The 19,774-nt window shown below is 27.6% G+C and overlaps 1 protein-coding gene across 4 annotated transcripts in view; it reads right to left on the bottom strand.

The window, feature by feature from the left end:
* Positions 1-19,774, bottom strand: part of Nep1 (M13 family metallopeptidase neprilysin 1) — a 74,662-nt gene that overhangs the window by 4,217 nt on the left and 50,671 nt on the right. For all 4 annotated transcript variants that reach the window (XM_075302191.1, XM_075302189.1, XM_075302190.1 and 1 more), the window contains exons 3-8: positions 8,585-8,638; positions 8,394-8,521; positions 4,964-5,081; positions 3,895-4,898; positions 1,813-1,975; positions 1,630-1,749 (exon numbers count right to left, since the gene is read on the bottom strand). In XM_075302191.1, coding sequence (XP_075158306.1) covers positions 1,630-1,749; positions 1,813-1,975; positions 3,895-4,898; positions 4,964-5,081; positions 8,394-8,521; positions 8,585-8,638 — 1,587 coding nt within the window. The remainder of the gene's footprint in view (positions 1-1,629; positions 1,750-1,812; positions 1,976-3,894; positions 4,899-4,963; positions 5,082-8,393; positions 8,522-8,584; positions 8,639-19,774) is intronic.

Genomic DNA, 19,774 nt, shown 5'->3' with positions numbered 1-19,774 from the left:
TTATTTCTATAGAAAATTTTGTCAAAATTTTATTTCTATAGAAAATTTTGTCAAATTTTTATTTCTATAGAAAATTTTCTCAAAATTTTATTTCTATAGAAAATTTTGTCAAAATTTTATTTCTATAGAAAATTTTGTCAAAATTTTATTTCTATAGAAAATTTTGTCAAAATTTTGTTTCTATAGAAAATTTTGTCAAAATTTTGTTTCTATAGAAAATTTTGTCAACATTTTATTTCTATAGAAAATGTTGTCAAAATTTTATTTCTATAGAAAATTTAGTCAAAATTTTATTTCTATGGAAAATTTTGTCAAAGTTTTATTTCTATAGAAAATTTTTCAAAATTTTATTTCTATAGAACATTTAGTCAAAATTTTATTTCCAACTGTGGCGGCCGTGGTGGTAATAAATAAAAATTTATTTTTACGTAATATACGTTTCATTTTTATATGTTTTAAGATAATAATGCACACTGAAAAAAATATTGTCGTGATGTCAAAGATTTCATGTCTTTAAAATACGAATGCAAATTTTGCTTAGCATAGAAGACGCATTTCTCTAATATAAAGTTTTTTCCTTGTCCAAAAGTCGATAAACTTTTCAATGAAGTCGTATTGTCCTTATAATTAAGTGATTTGATTTTAAAATGGGTATCATAACATGAAAGAAAAAATGTTTGGACTAAGATCAACTTGACTTTAATAATTTAGAAAAATTCTTTAAATTTAATGAAATTGTCTTTTTGCATCTTTGTTGTCTTTTTGCATCTTGACTACAAAGCAAAAAATCGTTCAAATATAGGACATGTTTTTCTAACCTTTATTTTAAAGACGTTTTTTACTTGAAACATAGCATAATTTCTACTGGAAGTCGAGTCTTAATTTGGAAAATGAAGTTGTCATTAACTCGTTTTTAAAGGACTTTGATAGCATAAGAAAAAAAAGTTTAAAAAACGAAAAATTAAAATTTGCTTCCTAGAAGCAAGTACACAAACCCAAAATTTGAAAGAAAATAGTGTCCTAAAAATATCCTTATTTGTATTCTCCGCTTCTTTGGCTCGGAATCAATACCAAAATTTTTAAAGTAAAGACAAAATCTTTGGAACCGGGCATGCGTTTTTTTCAGTGTAGATAGAACCAATTTTTTTAAATTTTGTTTAAATTTTACGAAAAATATTGTAGGGGAAATTGTACAGATTTTTTGGAATGTAGGGGAAAGTAGGGAACTTTTGTGGTCCTTGTAGGGTAAACCGAAAATGTTCCCTGGCAACACTGGGTCTTAGAGCAATATTCCGATGTGTTACAAACGGAATGACGAAGTTAACATACCCCATCCCCATCCTATGGTGGAGGGTACAAAAATAATTCGATAATTTATAAAAAGTTGGACAGATTTTTTTAAATTTGCAGCTATTTGGAAATATTTTCATTCAATTTGGCGTTAAATTGACAAAGTTTACAATGAAAATATGAAAACCGAAAGCCGGTTGTTGGGGCCTTGAAAGCATCGGTTCTACCGCTCCGCCGAAAGTGAGATTTTAACGAAAACCGAAAATCAGTGTAAGAAATAAACTATTGTACTTCCATTTGTATGAATCATATTTCGATTTAAAAGTTCAACATACTCACCTTTATCATCAAAACCATGGGTGATTTCATGACCTATTACCACACCAATGCCACCATAATTTAAAGATTTTGGAAAATGTTGACTATAAAATAGCGGTTGTAAAATACCAGCCGGAAAAACTGCAGCAATGAAAATATAATTAATTATCATATTGACGACTGATATTATATTTCCTCACTTACCAATATCATTTTTATTTGGATTGTAAAAGGCATTCACCACTGCCGGTTCCGTGGTCCATTTTTCTTTATCGACCGGCTGCCGTAAAAGTTGGAAATTCTTTTCAGTTTCCCATTTCAATAAACGAAAAACATTTTCCATAAAATTATCAGGAACTATAGTTAACTTCAAAGAGAAATGAAAACAAAGACGTAATATTAAAGAGAATCTTTAAATGCAATTATGTCCTATTAAAAATGTTTAATTAAATTTAATTTATTTATTCCAGTCGATTCAATTGAACTCAATTAAAGTCAATTCAAATAACTGAAAAACTGAAATGAAATCATATTGAGTTAAATTAAATTTTAGAGTAGCTGACTCGAATTGTTACCATGTTCACACAGGTTTATCTGTTAAACTAGAATGGATAGTAGAGAAAAAAACCGGTTTTTTCAAATGTCGGGTTTTCTCGGTTATAAAAACCCGAAATATTTTCCTAATCCGGTGGACGGTGTCTTTTAAAAGAAATAACGACATGACCAGTTCAACTTGATTTTTCAAAAATTATAAAAATACTTAATTGGGAAAAGAAAATATATTTTTTTTTCAGCGTACAAGTTAAAAAGAAGCACACCTCTAACACCAAATCAAATTTCAACCGAATGCCCAAATGAATTTCTGTGCGATCATGGTGAATTCTCAAAAATCATGTTTTCTGAAAAAAGGGTGATACGGTCAAAATTTGGTCAATATAAACTTGACGTATTTCTTTCAATTTTGCATTTAGAAAACCTGAACAACCCTCATTTTGAAGGTGTGTGTGTAGAATGTTGCTCCTATTTTGATTTTGGAATTCACTCTTCAGTTGTCAAAATGCCGTCCAAGCAAGAAGAGCAGCGTATCAAACTTTTGCTCGCGCATCGCGAAAATCCGAGCTACTCGCACGAAAAGCTGGCAAAATCGCTAAAAGTTGCCAAATCAACCGTTACAAATGTAATTAAAGAGTTTGGGGAACGTTTGTCGACAGCCAGGAAATCGAAAACCGGAGGCCGCTGAGACGACAAAGAGAGTTTCCGGTAGTTTCAAGCGAAACCCTATCCTCTCTTTCCGAGATGTCGCAAATAAGCTGGTTGTATCGTCTACAACCGTGCATCGAGCCAAAAAAACGAGCCGGACTATCGACTTACAAGAAGGTAGTGACTCCAAATCGCGATGATAAACAAAATACGACGGCCAAAGCGCGATCCCGGAGGCTGTACACGACGATGCTGACGAAGTTTGACTGCGTGGTAATGGACGACGAAACCTACGTCAAAGCCGACTACAAGCAGCTTCCGGGACAAGAGTTTTATACGGCAAAAGGAAGGGGAAAGGTAGCAGATATTTTCAAGCACATAAAACTGTCAAAGTTCGCAAAGAAATATCTGGTTTGGCAAGCCATCTGTACCTGTGGCTTGAAAAGCAGCATTTTCATAGCTTCCGGGACTGTCAACCAAGAATTTACGTGAAAGAGTGTTTGAATAAACGTCTTCTGCCTTTCCTGAAAAAACACGGTTTTTCCGTACTGTTTTGGCCGGATTTGACATCTTGACATTACGGTAAAAAGGCCATGGAGTGGTACGCCGCCAACAACGTGCAGGTGGTTCCCAAGGACAAGAACCCTCCCAACACGCCAGAGCTCCGCCCAATTGAGAAATACTGGGCTATTGTCAAGCGGAACCTAAAGAAGACCAAAAAAAAAAATTGCTAAGGACGAGCAGCGGTTCAAGGCAAACTGACTTTCTGCGGCGAAGAAGGTGGACAAGGTGGCTGTACAAAATCTGATGGCAGGTGTCAAGCGTAAGGCCCAGCAATTCGGATTTGGAAAAGCGAAAGCCTAACTGAAAATTTTTCCGGAATTTTATACTAATTGAACTTGAAAAAGAAATTTAATTTGATTTTTTAAATAAACGATTTCACCGATTTACATGCGTTTTCCCTTGACCAAATATTGACCGTATCACCCTTTAGAACAAATTTAATTTGAAGTTTTTGTTATATTTTTCGTTTCAGCTACCCTGTACTTTGTTTCAGCTACCTTGTTCGTTTTTTCATCAACTTACATTTGCATACTCCTTTTCCAACTCATTCGGATCGGTTATAAGCTCCGGATAACCTATACGTTCATTCATCATATCGGCCTTCTCCTTGGCCACAGCTCTTGTTTCATCATCCATCCAGTGATTCTCGACAAGAAGTTCATTGAAAGCCTCACGTATGGTATGTATCATCTCCAGCGCTGTATCTTTACTATTTTGATTGAAATTATCCCGAATGAAAAGAGCTCCCACAGCCATACCCAATTTTTTATTTGTCCAATCAACGCACTGAGACCAACGCATGCGTTCCGTTTGAACACCCATAAGAATTCTACGGAATTCCAAACGTTCCCTTTGAAACTCATCTATCATGTGGTTCATGATGGACATTACCAGACGCCATAGTAAATAGTTGTGTTTCGTTCTAGTATCAGTCTTCGTCAGAGTTTTACCCATCTCTATGAAAAACGGTACTGCATAGGCTACAAGTTCTTCATTATCTTTGAGTGGAATACTGCTTCCCAAGGCCGTCTGTAAATATAGGGTCCAGTTCAATTGTGGCACCTCGGCCTGCAATTCATTTAGGGAAATTTTTCTATACACCGAACTGGTGTCATGACGATCTGGCTCTGGTAGTGTGGCATTTGCCAGTTCAATTTCCATTTGTAACACATTATTGAGTTCTTCCTTAGCTGTTGTCCCATTGGCCCCCATCAGAATGGCTATTTGGGTCATATACTTGTGATATGCATTCAAATCATGTTCACTACTCGATTTGAGATAGTAGTCACGTGAGGGTAAAGCCAATGGGAATTGGTCCAATTGCAAGACATATACAGATGAGTTCTTATCATCAGCCGAGACATATAGCTCGACTAAAGTCGATTCACCATAGACGCGGCGTAAAATGCCAGCGAGTTCTTCTATACTGATATTGGGTGGTGACCAATTGGGTTCGATGACGGGCCAGCCTCCTAGAGATTTGAGGACATCTTTTAAACGTCCTATACCTACTTTGCGTATCTGGGCTAAGAATGAATGACGGGTATTAAGTAAGAATTTAACGACTGGCTTATTTTCCACTCATACTAACCCATATCGATACAGCTTTTATAGAACATTTTCGCTTTAACTGTTGCTTGATTATCGAGATCATTGATAGGTTCCTCCAGAATATCTTTAAGTTTAACCTGGAGTTGATCAGCCAGAACCTAATAAAGAAAAATTAAATATTTCACATTAAACTATTGTATACACACTGAAAAAAAATTCACGAAAATTTATCCAATTAAAGGCTTAATTGAGTTTTAAAAAATATTCAATTAAAAATTTAATTGAATCAACAAATTTTTTAATTGAAATAAAAACAAATCACACAAATTAATAGTATCAGTTAATTTTTTAATTGGATCAATTAATTTTTTAATTGACTGTCAATTAATTTTTTAATTGATACTATCATTTCTATGATTGGAGACATTTCAATTAAAAAATTAATTGGATCAATTAATTTCGTGATTGAATCAAAAAAAAACTTTTTTTTGTACAGAAAAGAATATCGCCAAAATATTTCCAATTAAAAAGTTGATTGTAGTTGAAAATTTTTTCATTTAATAAATTAATTGATACAATTAACTTTTTAATCAAATTCGTAAGACTAAGTCACTTAAAAAGAATGATGGAAAATTTCTTAATTTTTAACTAATAATTCAATTAACTTTTTAATTGGAAATATTTTGGTGATATTTTTTTCTGTGTGTGTACACACAAAAAAACTTTTTTTCCGATTCAATCACGGAATTGATTGTGATTGAAGACATTTCAATTAAAACATTAATTGGATCAATTTTTCTGATTCAATCAAATTGATCTAATTAATTGTTTAATTGAAATGTCTTCAATCACAGAAACGATAGTATCAATTAAAAAACTAATTGAGAGTCAATTAACAAATTAATTGATACTATTAATTTTTGTAATTGATTTTCGTTTCAATTAAAACATTTTTTGAATCAATTAAATTTTTTTAAAACTCAACTAAGACTTTAATTGGAAAAATGTTCGTGAATTTTTTTTTATGTACAGAAACAAATATTTTTTATTTTCGATCACCAGATTATTTCTGCAAGATAATATTATCAATTAATCAATTAAAAATGAATCCATCCAATAAAAAAATGATTGATAAATTTATTTTTGTTTTAATAAAAATTTAGTTCAATAAATTAAATTTTTAATTTAATCGTCAATTAAAAAATTAGTTTATCCTGTTAAGCAAATAAATAATACAATTAATTTTTGTTAAAATTAAAAATTAGTTGAAACTATTATTTTTTAATTGAATCATAATTATTTCAAACAATCATTTTTTAATAAAAATAAAAACACTTATCCCCACTTTCATGAAGCTCCGTTAGTGCTACGTTAGCTAACGAAATTTTAAATCGTACTATCGACATATCTGTGATCTTGCCTATATATTTCATATGACAGTTAGGACATTAACCGCTGAAATTATTTTCAGTAAAAGTTAACCGGAGAGAAGATATTTGCAATTTACTTTCTGTTAACTGGCAGTTAAAGCCTAACGGAGCTACATGAAAATGGCCGTTAGTCGGTTAAGAAAGTAATTGAAAAGTTTTTAATGAAAAAATGAATTGAGTTTTGCAATCAACATCAATTAAATTTTTAATTGAACCAATTAAAAAATTAATTGAAATTTGCTAATGAAATTAATTAATTTTTTAATCGCGTATTTTTTTAATATCCAATTAAAACTGTGATTGATACTATCATTAACGTGATTGAAGACATTTCAATTAAAAAATTAATTGGATCAATTAATTCCGTGATTGAATCAGAAAAATTGTTTATGCGTATACACAAAAAAAATTTTTCTGATTCAATCACGAAATTAATTGATCCAATTAATTTTTTAATTGAAATATCTTCAATCACGAAAATGATAATATCAATCACTGTTATAATTGGGCAAAAAAAATATTTGATTAAAAATTAATTGATTTCATTAGCAAATTTCAATAATTTTTTAATTGATTCAATTAAAAATTTAATTGATGTTGATTTCAAAACTCAATTAATTTTTTAATTAAAAAATTTAACTATTTTCAATTGCTTTCTGAATTGGCTTAGTGTTTTTAGTTTGACTTTCAATTGATTGTTTCAAATAAATTTTTAATTAAAAGTTTTAGAAAATTTTCATCACTTTTGTTCGATTAAAAAGTTAATTGTATCAATTAATGTTTTAATTAAATATTTTAAAATTGTCAATCATTGGCTTTATTAACTTAATCTTTCTATATTGATTAAAAAGTTAATTGTATCAATTAATTTATTAATTGAAAAAAATTTCAACTTCTATTAACTTTTTAATTGGAAATATATTGGTGATATTTTTCAAATTTCAATTAATTTTTTAATTGATTCAATTAAAAATTTAATTGATGTTGATTGCAAAACTCAATATATTTATTATTTAAAAAAGGTAACTATTTTGAATTACTTTCTGAATTGGCTTAGAGTTTTTATTTGGATTAACAAGTGATTGTGTTAATTAAAAATTTAAAAAAATAATCAGCACTTTTTTAACTGAATTAGTCTTCCGAATTTGATTAAAAAGTTAATTGTATCAATTAATTATTTAATTAAAAATTTTAAAAATTTTAATCATTGACTTTATTAACTTAATCTTTCTATATTGATTAAAAAGTTAATTGTATCAATTAATTTATTAATTGAAAAAAATTTCAACTTCAATTAACTTTTTAATTGGAAATATTTTGGTGATATTTTTTTCTGTGTGTGTACACACAAAAAAATTTTTTTCCGATTCGATCACGGAATTGATTGTGATTGAAGACATTTCAATTAAAACATTAATTAGATCAATTTTTCTGATTCAATCACGAAAATTGATCCAATTAATTTTTTAATTGAAATGTCTTCAATCACAGAAACGATAGTATCAATTAAAAAATTAATTGAGAGTCAATTAACAAATTAATTGATCCAATTAAAGAATTAATTGATACTATTAATTTTTGTAATTGATTTTTGTTTCAATTAAAACATTTTTTGAATCAATTACATTTTTAATTGAATATTTTTTAAAACTCAATTAAGACTTTAATTGGAAAAATTTCTCGAACTTTCTCTATGTACAAAAACAAATATTTTTTTATTTTCGATCACCAGATTATTTAATTTTTAATTGAAATTTCTGCAAGATGATATTATCAATTAATCAGTTAAAAATGAATCCATCCATTAATAAAAAAAATGATTGATAAATTTATTTTTGTTTTAATTAAAAGTTATTTCAATAAATTAAATTTTTAATTTAGTCGTCAATTAAAAAATTAGTTTATCCTGTTAAACAAATAAATAATACAATTAATTTTTGTTTTAATTAAAAATTTGTTGAAACAATTAATTTTTAATTGAATTAAATTTTTAATTGGAAAAATTTTAGTGGTATTTTTTCTGTAGATATTAAATCTTACCTCAAAAGTGCTTATAGAACTTTTATCTTCTGGTATAACATGAATCTTATTCCATGTACCGCAGGCATATTGGAAAAAGTTGTCACATGGATTTGCACTGGTATCCATGCCCGATAATAGGTGGGCCGCTAAAAATTTCATTTAATTAGAAAAATACAATAATAACGTAAAGGGTGAAGCTTCTCATTTACCTGTTCTGACACATTCTTCTGTTAAACAGATGTCATCTTTATTTGATAAGGATTCTGGAAAAAAGCATAAATACAGATTTAAGCTCAATTTTAACGGAGTTTAGTAAACGTATTATATTTTTTTTGAAAATATTATGGCCATAAAAGAATTTGAAGTGAATTTAATTGTTCATTTATCTTTAGAGAGTCTTAAAGTTCTGCCGAAGCTTTATGGCAAATAGCAAAATACGATTTCAGATTTTAATTCTGTAGATTTATACAGTGTATGGTTATTGCTCTAAATGGATAATTTTAATCAGTTGATATGGGGGCTAAATCAAAATATTAACGATATTTAGTATCATTTAAACATCCAAAATAAATTATATCATGTCAGGTACAAATAGCTGTCTATGTTGGCCCAAGATGTCGAATCGGCAGATCGGTCTATAACCCTTTCCGACCTATAGCCGATCCACGTGATAGATTTTCCTAAATTTTTGAATTCTGTTATTTATGTGTACATAGAACAATTTAAATTATTAAGTTTGTTCAGTTTGATCCTGTATCCTGTTTTTTCAGGATACGTACAATTGTTGCAGTCCGGTAAATTCCGGTAAAAGTCCGGACGTAAAAATATCAAAAAACACAAAATAATCACGAAGTTACTGTTTGCATACAATATTTAAAATGTTTTCTTATTGAAAACACTTATTTGATGAAATATTCCACAATTTAAATAATTTTAATATATTTGCAAACTTACATCTTCCACTCATTTTTACAAATGCGCAAAGTACGTTGCTGAAACTACAAAATTAATATGAAAAGCAAATATTTATAACGGTTCTTCACATTCTTAGACAAAGAGAGAGCATACACAATTATTTTTTTGCCGCTCTTATCGCAGTACGTCATATATTAAAGAAATTATAGAGACTTAAAGTTACCCGCACAATTGTGCGTACACGGTCGGAAAGGGATAAAGAACCCAGCAAAAAAATGGAAGTTGCTCTATAGGCACAACTTTAAAAGCCCTACCAAAAATGTCCTCCCAAAGATGTATTTATTTTAAATGTTTTTATAACTCGATTTTTCCGGGTAATTTTAACTTTCTTTGTTTCAAATAGGTTAAAAACAGAATTAATACAATGGCACAAATTATTAAAATGTTGTCGAAAAAAATGCAAAAACCATTCTAGAAAAATTGTGAATTTTTGCAAATATTTGAGGTCAAAGAATACGGACAAGCGTTAGAATGCATTAAAACTCATAAAAAAGTTATAAAAAAAATATTTATTTGCAAAATATCACAAAATTTTTTGATTCACATTCACAACACTGAATTCAGATCAAACCTCAAGAAGTGATGCAAATTCAGTGCAACGGCAGTTGAAATGGTGGACATCTGTCCACTGACAAGCCTATATTAAATTCATCGCTTCGGCGCCAATTTTGCACCAGAAAAAAAGTAGTGAAAATTACTTTTTTTTTGGTGGGGAGTTATATATATCCTTTGGATATAAAATATAAAATAAAAATAAAAAAAAACAAGTATATACGGCCCTAAGTTCGGCCAGGCCGAATCTTATGTACCCTCCACCATGGATTGCATAGAAACTTGTACTAAAGACTGTCATCGACAATCGAATTACTTGCGTTGCGGTAACACTTGCCGATGGCAAGGTATCTTAAAACTTCTTAACACCGTCTTCTCAATTGTAAGTTAGTCCATACGGGGTATATATTAAACAAAACAAAAAAACCGATTAAATACGTATATAATTCAGTTTGACAAAATTTTCTATAGAAATAAAATTTTGATAAAATTTTCTACAGCAATAAAATTTTGACAAAATTTCCTACAGCAATAAAATTTTGACAAAATTTTCAATACAAAAAAATTTTGATAAAATTTTCTATAAAAATCAAATCTTGACAAAATATTGTATAGTAATAAAATTTTGACAAAATTTACTACAGAAATAAAATTTTAGTAGATTACTTTTGGACCGATATAGACCAATTTTGGCATGGTTGTTAGCGGCCCTATACTAGCGCAATGTACCAAATTTCACCACGTACCAAATTTAAACCGGATCGGGTGAATTTTGCTCTTCCAAGGGGCTCCGGAGTTCAAATCTGGGGATCGGTTTATATGGGGGAAATATATAATTATGGACCGATGTGGTCCAATTTTTGCATGGTTGTTAGAGACAATATACTAACACCATGTACCAAATTTCAGCCGGATCGGAAGAAATTTGCTTCTCTTAGAGGCTTCGCAAGCCAAATCGGGGGATCGGTTTATATGGGGGATATATATAATTATGGACCGATGTGAACCAAATTTTGCATAGTTGTTAGAGACTATTCTCTTACACCATGTACTAAATTTCAGCCGGATCGGATGAAATTTGCTTCTCTTAGAGACTCCACAAGCCCAATTTGCGGATGGATTTATATAGGGGCTATATATAATTATGGACCGATTTGAACCAAATTTTGCATAGTTGTTAGAGACCATATACTTACACAACGTACCAAGTTTCAACCGGATCGGATGAATTTTGCTCCTCCAAGAGGCTCCGCAATCCAAATCTGAGCGTCGGTTTATATGGGGCCTATACGTAAAAGTGGTCCGATATGGCCCATTTGCAATACCATCCGACTTACATCAATAACAACTACTTGTGCCAAGTTTCAAGTTGATAGCTTGTTTCGTTCGGAAGTTAGCGTGATTTCAACAGACAGACGGACGGACGGACGTGCTCAGATCGACTCAGAATTTCACCACGACCCAGAATAGAACAGGTTGGCTGATAAGTCCCCGGTCTAACAAAGAAAAACACATTTTTTTGTCAAAATTCGTTTTTATTATTCAACATAGTTCCCTTCAAGAGCGATACAACGATTATAACGACCTTCCAATTTTTTGATACCATTTTGGTAGTACTCCTTTGGTTTTGCTTCAAAGTAGGCCTCAGTTTCGGCGATCACCTCTTCATTACAGCCAAATTTTTCCCTGCGAGCATCCTTTTGAGGTCTGAGAACAAGAAAAAGTCGCTGGGGGCCAGATCTGGAGAATACGGTGGGTGGGGAAGCAATTCGAAGCCCAATTCATGAATTTTTGCCATCGTGCGTTGTCTTGGTGGAACAACACTTTTTTCTTCTTCATATGGGGCCGTTTTGCCGCGATTTCGACCTTCAAACGCTCCAATAACACCATATAATAGTCACTGTTGATGGTTTTTCCCTTCTCAAGATAATCGATAAAAATTATTCCATGCGCATCCCTAAAAACAGAGGCCATTACTTTGCCAGCGGACTTTTGAGTCTTTCCACGCTTCGGAGACGGTTCACCGGTCGCTGTTCACTCAGCCGACTGTCGATTGGATTCAGGAGAGTAGTGCTGGAGCCAAGTTTCATCCATTGTCACATATCGACGGAAAAACTCGGGTGTATTACGAGTTAACAGCTGCAAACACCGCTCAGAATCATCAACACGTTGTTGTTTTTGGTCAAATGTGAGCCCGCGCGGCACCCATTTTGCACAGAGCTTCCGTATATCCAAATATTGATGACTGATATGACCAACACGTTCCTTTGATATCTTTAATGCCTCTGCTATCTCGATCAACTTCATTTTACGGTCATTCAAAATCATTTTGTGGATTTTTTTGATGTTTTCGTCGGTAACCACCTCTTTCGGGCGTCCACTGCGTTCACCGTCCTCCGTGCTCATTTCACCACGCTTGAATTTTGCATACCAATCAATTATTGTTGATTTCCCTGGGGCAGAGTCCGTAAACTCATTATCAAGCCAAGTTTTTGCTTCCATCGTATTTTTTCCCTTTAGAAAACAGTATTTTATCAAAACACGAAATTCCTTTTTTCCATTTTTTCACAATAACAAAAGTTGCTTCACAAAAGACGCTCTATCTCACAAACTAATTGACTTACAGACGTTAAATTTTGACACGAATCATTTGAAGGTTGGTACTATATAAAAATAATATTTACTAGCGACGCCATCTATGTGTCAGACGGGGGACTTATCAGCCAACCTGGTATGGGTGTTATATAAAAGCTTGGACCAATTTATACCAATGGGAACCACCGTGGAAAAATGGTTAGCATCCTCGCCTTGCATACATAGATTCGTGGGTTCAACCCCAGGGGTTCGACGGAACACCAAAAAGTTTTGCAGCGGTGATTATCCCCTCTCAGTAATGCTGGTGAGATTTCTGAATGTTTCAAAGCTTCTCAAAGCATCACTCAGTAATAAGAGAGAAGTTTACCACTGTGGTATCACAATGGTCTCAATAGTCTAAGTGAGCCTGAAATACTTAACCTTATACCAAATTTAGCACAGATTCATAAGAGCCTAAAATACTTCCAGATTCCGGCTTCAATGTCCCCCAAAAAATCAAATAGGGAGATCGGTCAAAATTTTTCACAGCTCTTTATAGACCTAAAAAACATCTGGAATTTAGATTTTAAGCAAATAGACTTCCCTGCCCTCAATACTGCGGCATCAATGCCCTCAAGAAGTAAAATCGTTCTTTAAGGGTATAGTCGAAACATGTTCCGAATAGCATGTTCGAAACATGTTCCGAATACCATGATAGCAGCATTGAAGGCGTGATTTCATCAGACAGACAAACAAACAGAAGGAAAGGCGGACATCGTTAGATTTTTATTTTGATTAAAAAAATTAATCAATTAAATTTTTTAATTGACTATTTATCAAATTCATTGGGATGATGACCTTCTTATTCTATTGATATATACTTGAAACCAGCGAGGTTAGATTAGGTATAGTGGCAGCCCGATATTTTAGGCTAACTTAGATTATTCCGTCCATTATTACTACCACAGGTAGTGAACTTTTCTCGTATATGTTCGTTGAAGACCAAATCCGGAGGACAAAATGCATATAGTAATAATTTGGACATAGTTTTAATGTGCTACAACTGCTACCAAACTCAAGTATATCTCTTCGTTCAGGTACGTATGATTAACGTAATTATTATAGTACATAAATCATACGCTCCGTTGGACATAGTTTAGAAAAAAAAAAAAGAAATATCACTTCCAACAGATATTTATCGTCTTCAGTGTTCATTGAAGTTTGCGTACAAAGTTATTTCCATTATTGATGCTGTCATCTATTTTAAATACTTTCCAAGTTTTCAATAAAAATCGATGACTTTCTTAAACGACTATTACGTGAATGTCAACAGGTCATGAAATGTGACAATGGCACGTGCAAAATGATCATTTCACATATAATGAAGTCGTTGCTTTGCCATAAATATACGGTCATACTTTCTCATCAGCTTTAATAAAACGAGATGACGAAGTTAGAAATGTACTTTAACATACCATTTGAAATTGCTGACAATTTATTTTAGTAGAAGATTGATGTGACACTTAGGCATTGCCGTAAAATATATTATGTCTTAATGAATTGTTTAAAATGAAGAACTTTTCAATTAAATGGTACGGTTTTAAATATATCTTGAGATATTTCAGGAAAAATTTATTATACAGATATATGATGTTCCATTGTTACGATGGTTAGAACACAGTGATAGTGGGTATATAAAGATGACCCAGCTAATAGGAAGTCATTGAGGAAAATATTAGAAAACATGGCTCTAAATCCAATGAAGCTCATGAAATATTGCATTCTCCCAATAGTAATTGCCAACTTCTATGGTATAACCAGATTCAGTCAGGCTGTCCGAAGTTCTTATTAGAGATTTAAATCAGAATTAAAAAGCTTACTTTTCGTCCGAATAATTGTTCACATTAATACACAAAAAAAGTCGGTTTAGCAACGCATTGTTTTCTGTGTATAAAAAAAATGCAGCACTTAAAAATATAAAAGAACTACGGTTGCCACAGTTGGTAGAATTCTTCCAAAATTGTAGTTTTTTATTCTTTGGTGGATTGGTGGAATTCTTGTTGCTTTGGTAGATTTTGTAAAATATTCCTCTTCAAAGAAATAAAATTTTGTCAAAATTTTCTGTAGAAATAGAATTTTGTAAAAATTTTCTATAAAAATAAAAATTTTACAAAATTTTCTTTAGAAATAAAATTTTGTCAAAATTTTCTATAGAAATAAAATGTTGACAAAATTTTCTATAGAAATAAAATTTTGACAAAATTTTCTATAGAAATAAACTTTTTACAAAATTTTCTATAAAAATAAAATTTTGCAAAATTTTCTATAGAAATAAAATTTCAAAAAATTTTCTATAGAAATAAAATTTTAACAAAATTTTCTATAGAAATAAAATTTTAACAAAAATTTCTACAAAAATAAAAAAGATAAAATTTTCTAAAGAAATAAAATTTTTACAAAATTTTCTGTAAAAGTAAAATTTAAAAAATTTTTTCTATAGAAATAAAATTTTGAAAAAAATTTCTACAAAAATAAAAAAAATATATAAAATTTCCTACAAAAAAAAATTAACAAAATTGTCTATAGAAATAAAATGTTGACAAAATTTTCTATAGAAATAAAATTTTGAACAAAAAAATTTATAGAAATAAAATTTTGAACAAAAAAATTTATAGAAATAAACTTTTGGCAAAATTTTCTATAGAAATACAATTTTGACAAAATTTTCTATAGAAATAAAATTGTGACAAAATTTTCTATAGAAATAAAATTTTGCAAAATTTTCTATAGAAATAGAATTTTGTCAAAATTTTCTATAGAAATAAAATTTTGATAAAATTTTCTACAAAGTAAAAAAAGATAAGATAAATAATAAGAAAAAAGATGACAAAATTTTCTATAGAAATAAAATTTAAAAAAAATTATAGAAATAAAATTTTAACAAAATTTTCTACAGAAATAAAATTTTAAAAAAATTTTCTATAGAAATAAAATTTTAACAAAATTTTCTATAGAAATAAAATTTTAACAAAATTTTCTATAGAAATAAAATTTTAACAAAATTTTCTATAGAAATCAAATTTTGATAAAATTTTCTGTAAAAATAAAATTTTAAAAATTTTTTCTATAGAAATAAAATTTTGAAAAAATTTTCTACAGAAATAAAAAAAATTATAAAATTTCCTACATTAATAAAATGTTAACAAAATTTTCTATAGAAATAAAATGTTGACAAAATTTTCTATAGAAATAAAATTTTGAAAAAAAAAATTATAGAAATAAACTTTTGCCAAAATTTTCTATAGAAATAAAATTTTGACAAAATTTTTCTATAGAAATAAAATTGTGACAAAATTTTTCTATAGAAATAAAATTTTGAAAATTTTCTATAGAAATAAAATTTCACAAAATTTTCTATAGAAATAAAATTTTAACAAAATTTTCTATAGAAATAAAATTTTAACAACGTTTTCTATAGAAATAAAATTTTGTCAAAATTTTCTGTAGAAATAAAATTTTGATAAAATTTTTTACAAAAATAAAAAAAGATAAGATAAATAATAAGAAAAAAGATGATAAATTTTTCTATAAAAATAAAATTTTGAAAAAAAATATATAAAAAAGAAATAAAATTTTAAAAAAATTTTCTATAGAAATAAAATTTTAACAAAAATTTCTACAAAAATAAAAAAGATAAAATTTTCTATAGAAATAAAATTTTTACAAAATTTTCTGTAAAAATAAAATTTTAAAAATTTTTTCTATAGAAATAAAATTTTGAAAAAATTTTCTACAAAAATAAAAACAAATTATAAAATTTCCTACAAAAATAACATTTTAACAAAATTTTCTATAGAAATAAAATTTTGAACAAAAAAATTTATAGAAATAAACTTTTGGCAATATTTTTTGTAGAAATAAAATTTTGACAAAATTTTCTATAGAAATAAAATTGTGACAAAATTTTCTATAGAAATAAAATTTTGCAAAATTTTCTATAGAAATAAAATTTTGATAAAATTTTCTACAAAATAAAAAAAGATAAGATAAATAATAAGAAAAAAGATGACAAAATTTTCTATAGAAATAAAATTTAAAAAAAATTATAGAAATAAAATTTTAACAAAATTTTCTATAGAAATAAAATTTTAACAAAATTTTCTATAGAAATAAAATTTTAACAAAATTTTCTATATAAATAAAATTTTAACAAAATTTTCTATAGAAATAAAATTTAACAACATTTTCTATAGAAATAAAATTTTGATAAAATTTTGTGCAAAAATAAAAAAGATAAAATTTTCTATAGAAATAAAATTTTTACAAAATTTTCTGTAAAAATAAAATTTTAAAATTTTTTCTATAGAAATAAAATTTTGAAAAAATTTTTTACAGAAATTAAAAAAAAATATAAAATTTCCTACAAAAATAAAATTTTAACAAAATTTTCTATAGAAATAAAATGTTGACAAAATTTTCTATAGAAATAAAATTTTGAAAAAAAAAAAATTATAGAAAAAAAAGTTTTGACAAAATCTTCTATAGAAATAAAATTTTGACAAAATTTTCTATAGAAATAAAATTGTGACAAAATTTTCTATAGAAATAAAATTTTGCAAAATTTTCTATAGAAATAAAATTTCACCAAATTTTCTATAGAAATAAAATTTTAACAAAATGTTCTATAGAAATAAAATTTTAACAAAATTTTCTATAGAAATAAAATTTTAACAAAATTTTCTATAGAAATAAAATTTTAACAACGTTTTCTATAGAAATAAAATTTTGATAAAATTTTCTACAAAAATAAAAAAAGATGATAAATTTTTCTATAAAAATAAAATTTTGAAAAAAAAATTATGGAAATAAACTTTTTACAAAATTTTCTATAGAAATAAAATTTTGACAAAATTTTCTATAGAAATAAAATTGTGACAAGATTTTCTATAGAAATAAAATTTCACAAAATTTTCTATAGAAATAAAATTGTGACAAAATTTTCTATAGAAATAAAATTTCACAAAATTTTCTATAGAAAAAAAATTTTAACAAAATTTTCTATAGAAATAAAATGTTGACAAAATTTTCTATAGAAATAAAATTTTGAAAAAAAAATTATAGAAATAAACTTTTGACAAAATTTTCTACAGAAATAAAAAAACATTGATAAAATTTCGTACAAAAATAAAATTTTAACAAAATTTTCTATAGAAATAAAATGTTGACAAAACTTTCTATAGAAATAAAATTTTGAAAAAAAAATTATAGAAATAAACTTTTGACAAAATTTTCTATAGAAAAAAATTTTGACAAAATTTTCTATAGAAATAAAATTTTAACAACATTTTCTATAGAAACAGAATTTTGTCAAAATTTTCTATAGAAATATTTTTTTTTATTTCAGCTTAACTAAACTCCAAGTGTAGCTTAACCAACAGAGGAAAAGAATGTTTGTCAAATTTATTTGGGCAAAGCCCATTGTGCAAAACTATCAACCAATTATCAGAATAAATTCAGGCAGTTCATTAAACCCAACAATGAACTACACTTGAACCTTCCAAAAAAAGGTTTTGTATGATAGCCGGCTTATGCCGAAATAAATTCAAAACAAACATATCTCTTTTCCTATGCCACTGTCAAATCATCGATTTGAGTGTAGTTGGCTGGGTTTATTTTGAGCGTGCTTCATCTTCTTTTTCCAATCGTTTTGTTTTGTTATTGTTGGTTTTGTTCTTTAAGCATTGTTATTGTTTTTTTTTTTTCTTTTATTTCAGCTTAAATTTTGATAAAATTTTCTACAAAAATAAAAAAAGATAAATAAATTTTCTATAGAAATACAATTTTTACAAAATTTTCTGTAAAAATAAAATTTTGAAAAATTTTTCTATAGAAATAAAATTTTGAAAAAAATTTTAAAATTTCCTACAAAAATAAAATTTTAACAAAATTTTCTATAGAAATAAAATGTTGAAAAAAAATTCTATAGAAATAAAATTTTGAAAAAATTTTCTATAGAAATAAAATTTTGAAAAAATTTTCTATAAAAATAAAATTTTGAAAAAAATTTCTATAGAAATAAAATTTTTACAAAATTTTCTGCAAAAATTAAATTTTGGAAAAAATTATAAAATTTCCTACAAAAATAAAATTTTAACAAAATTTTCTATGGAAATAAAATTTTGACAAAATTTTCTATAGAAATAAAATTTTGACAAAATTTTCTGTAGAAATAAAATTTTGAAAAAATTTTCTATAGAAATAAAATTTTGAAAAAAATTTCTATAGAAATAAAATTTTTCTGCTAAAATTAAATTTTGAAAAAAATTATAAAATTTCCTACAAAAATAAAATTTTAACAAAATTTTCTATAGAAATAAAATTTTGAAAAAAGAAATAAACTTTTGACAAAATTTTCTATAGAAATAAATTTTTGACAAAATTTTCTATAGAAATAAAATTTTGACAATATCTTTTTAATAATTAATCATAATATATATTTTTTGAACAATTGAGTTATTGGGTCGTGTTATAGATTTGTATCTGGGGTTTCATTTAAATGACTCAATTGTTCAAGTTCCTTAATCTGCTTTGTCCATATAGCTCGAATAATAATTAATTGTAAAAAAAAATTAAAATCATGCATTTGGACGTATCATCAGTATCAGGCTAACATAAAAAGTAAATTTTTTTGTTTGGTACTTTTTGGCTAACATAAAAAATAATTTTTTTTTGTTTGGTACTTTTTGGTAAGATTTTCTCCAAATTTTGATAGACTATTTTTGGCTCGAGTGACAACCGTGATTCGAACCCTTGTCTGAAACGTTTGACCTCAAATATTTGTCGACGAAATTTAAATAAATTGTACAATTTTATTAATTCTTACTCTGTTTTTAACCTATATTATTATTGGAAGAGAACTTCCTCTGTAGTTAAAACAAAGCACATTTTTGAGAGGACATTTTTGGAATTACTTTTAAAGTTGTGCCTTTCGAACAATTTCCAAGTTTTTTTTTTTTTTTGAAGTCTAAATAGATATATTTTTCTCAAATATTAAATTATTTTCCTTAAGATACAAAACGTGTACATTCAACATTTGGCCCGGTGATGACCCCTTTGAGAATATTTAAAGGGTCAATAAACTATTCACTCCTAGCAACGAGACATCAAAGGATAAATGCTATATTTGTTATATTTGTTCATTAGACACATTGTTGCCCTAAAACCCTAAAATATCTAAATTTAGTTTTATAATCGCCTTATCTTTGTTAAAGGGAAACAATTTTAAATTTAGATTAATA

Source organism: Haematobia irritans, chromosome 3, assembly GCF_050003625.1.
Source record: "Haematobia irritans isolate KBUSLIRL chromosome 3, ASM5000362v1, whole genome shotgun sequence".
Lineage (NCBI taxonomy): Eukaryota > Metazoa > Arthropoda > Insecta > Diptera > Muscidae > Haematobia > Haematobia irritans.
This window is presented reverse-complemented; position numbering and strand designations above follow the sequence as displayed.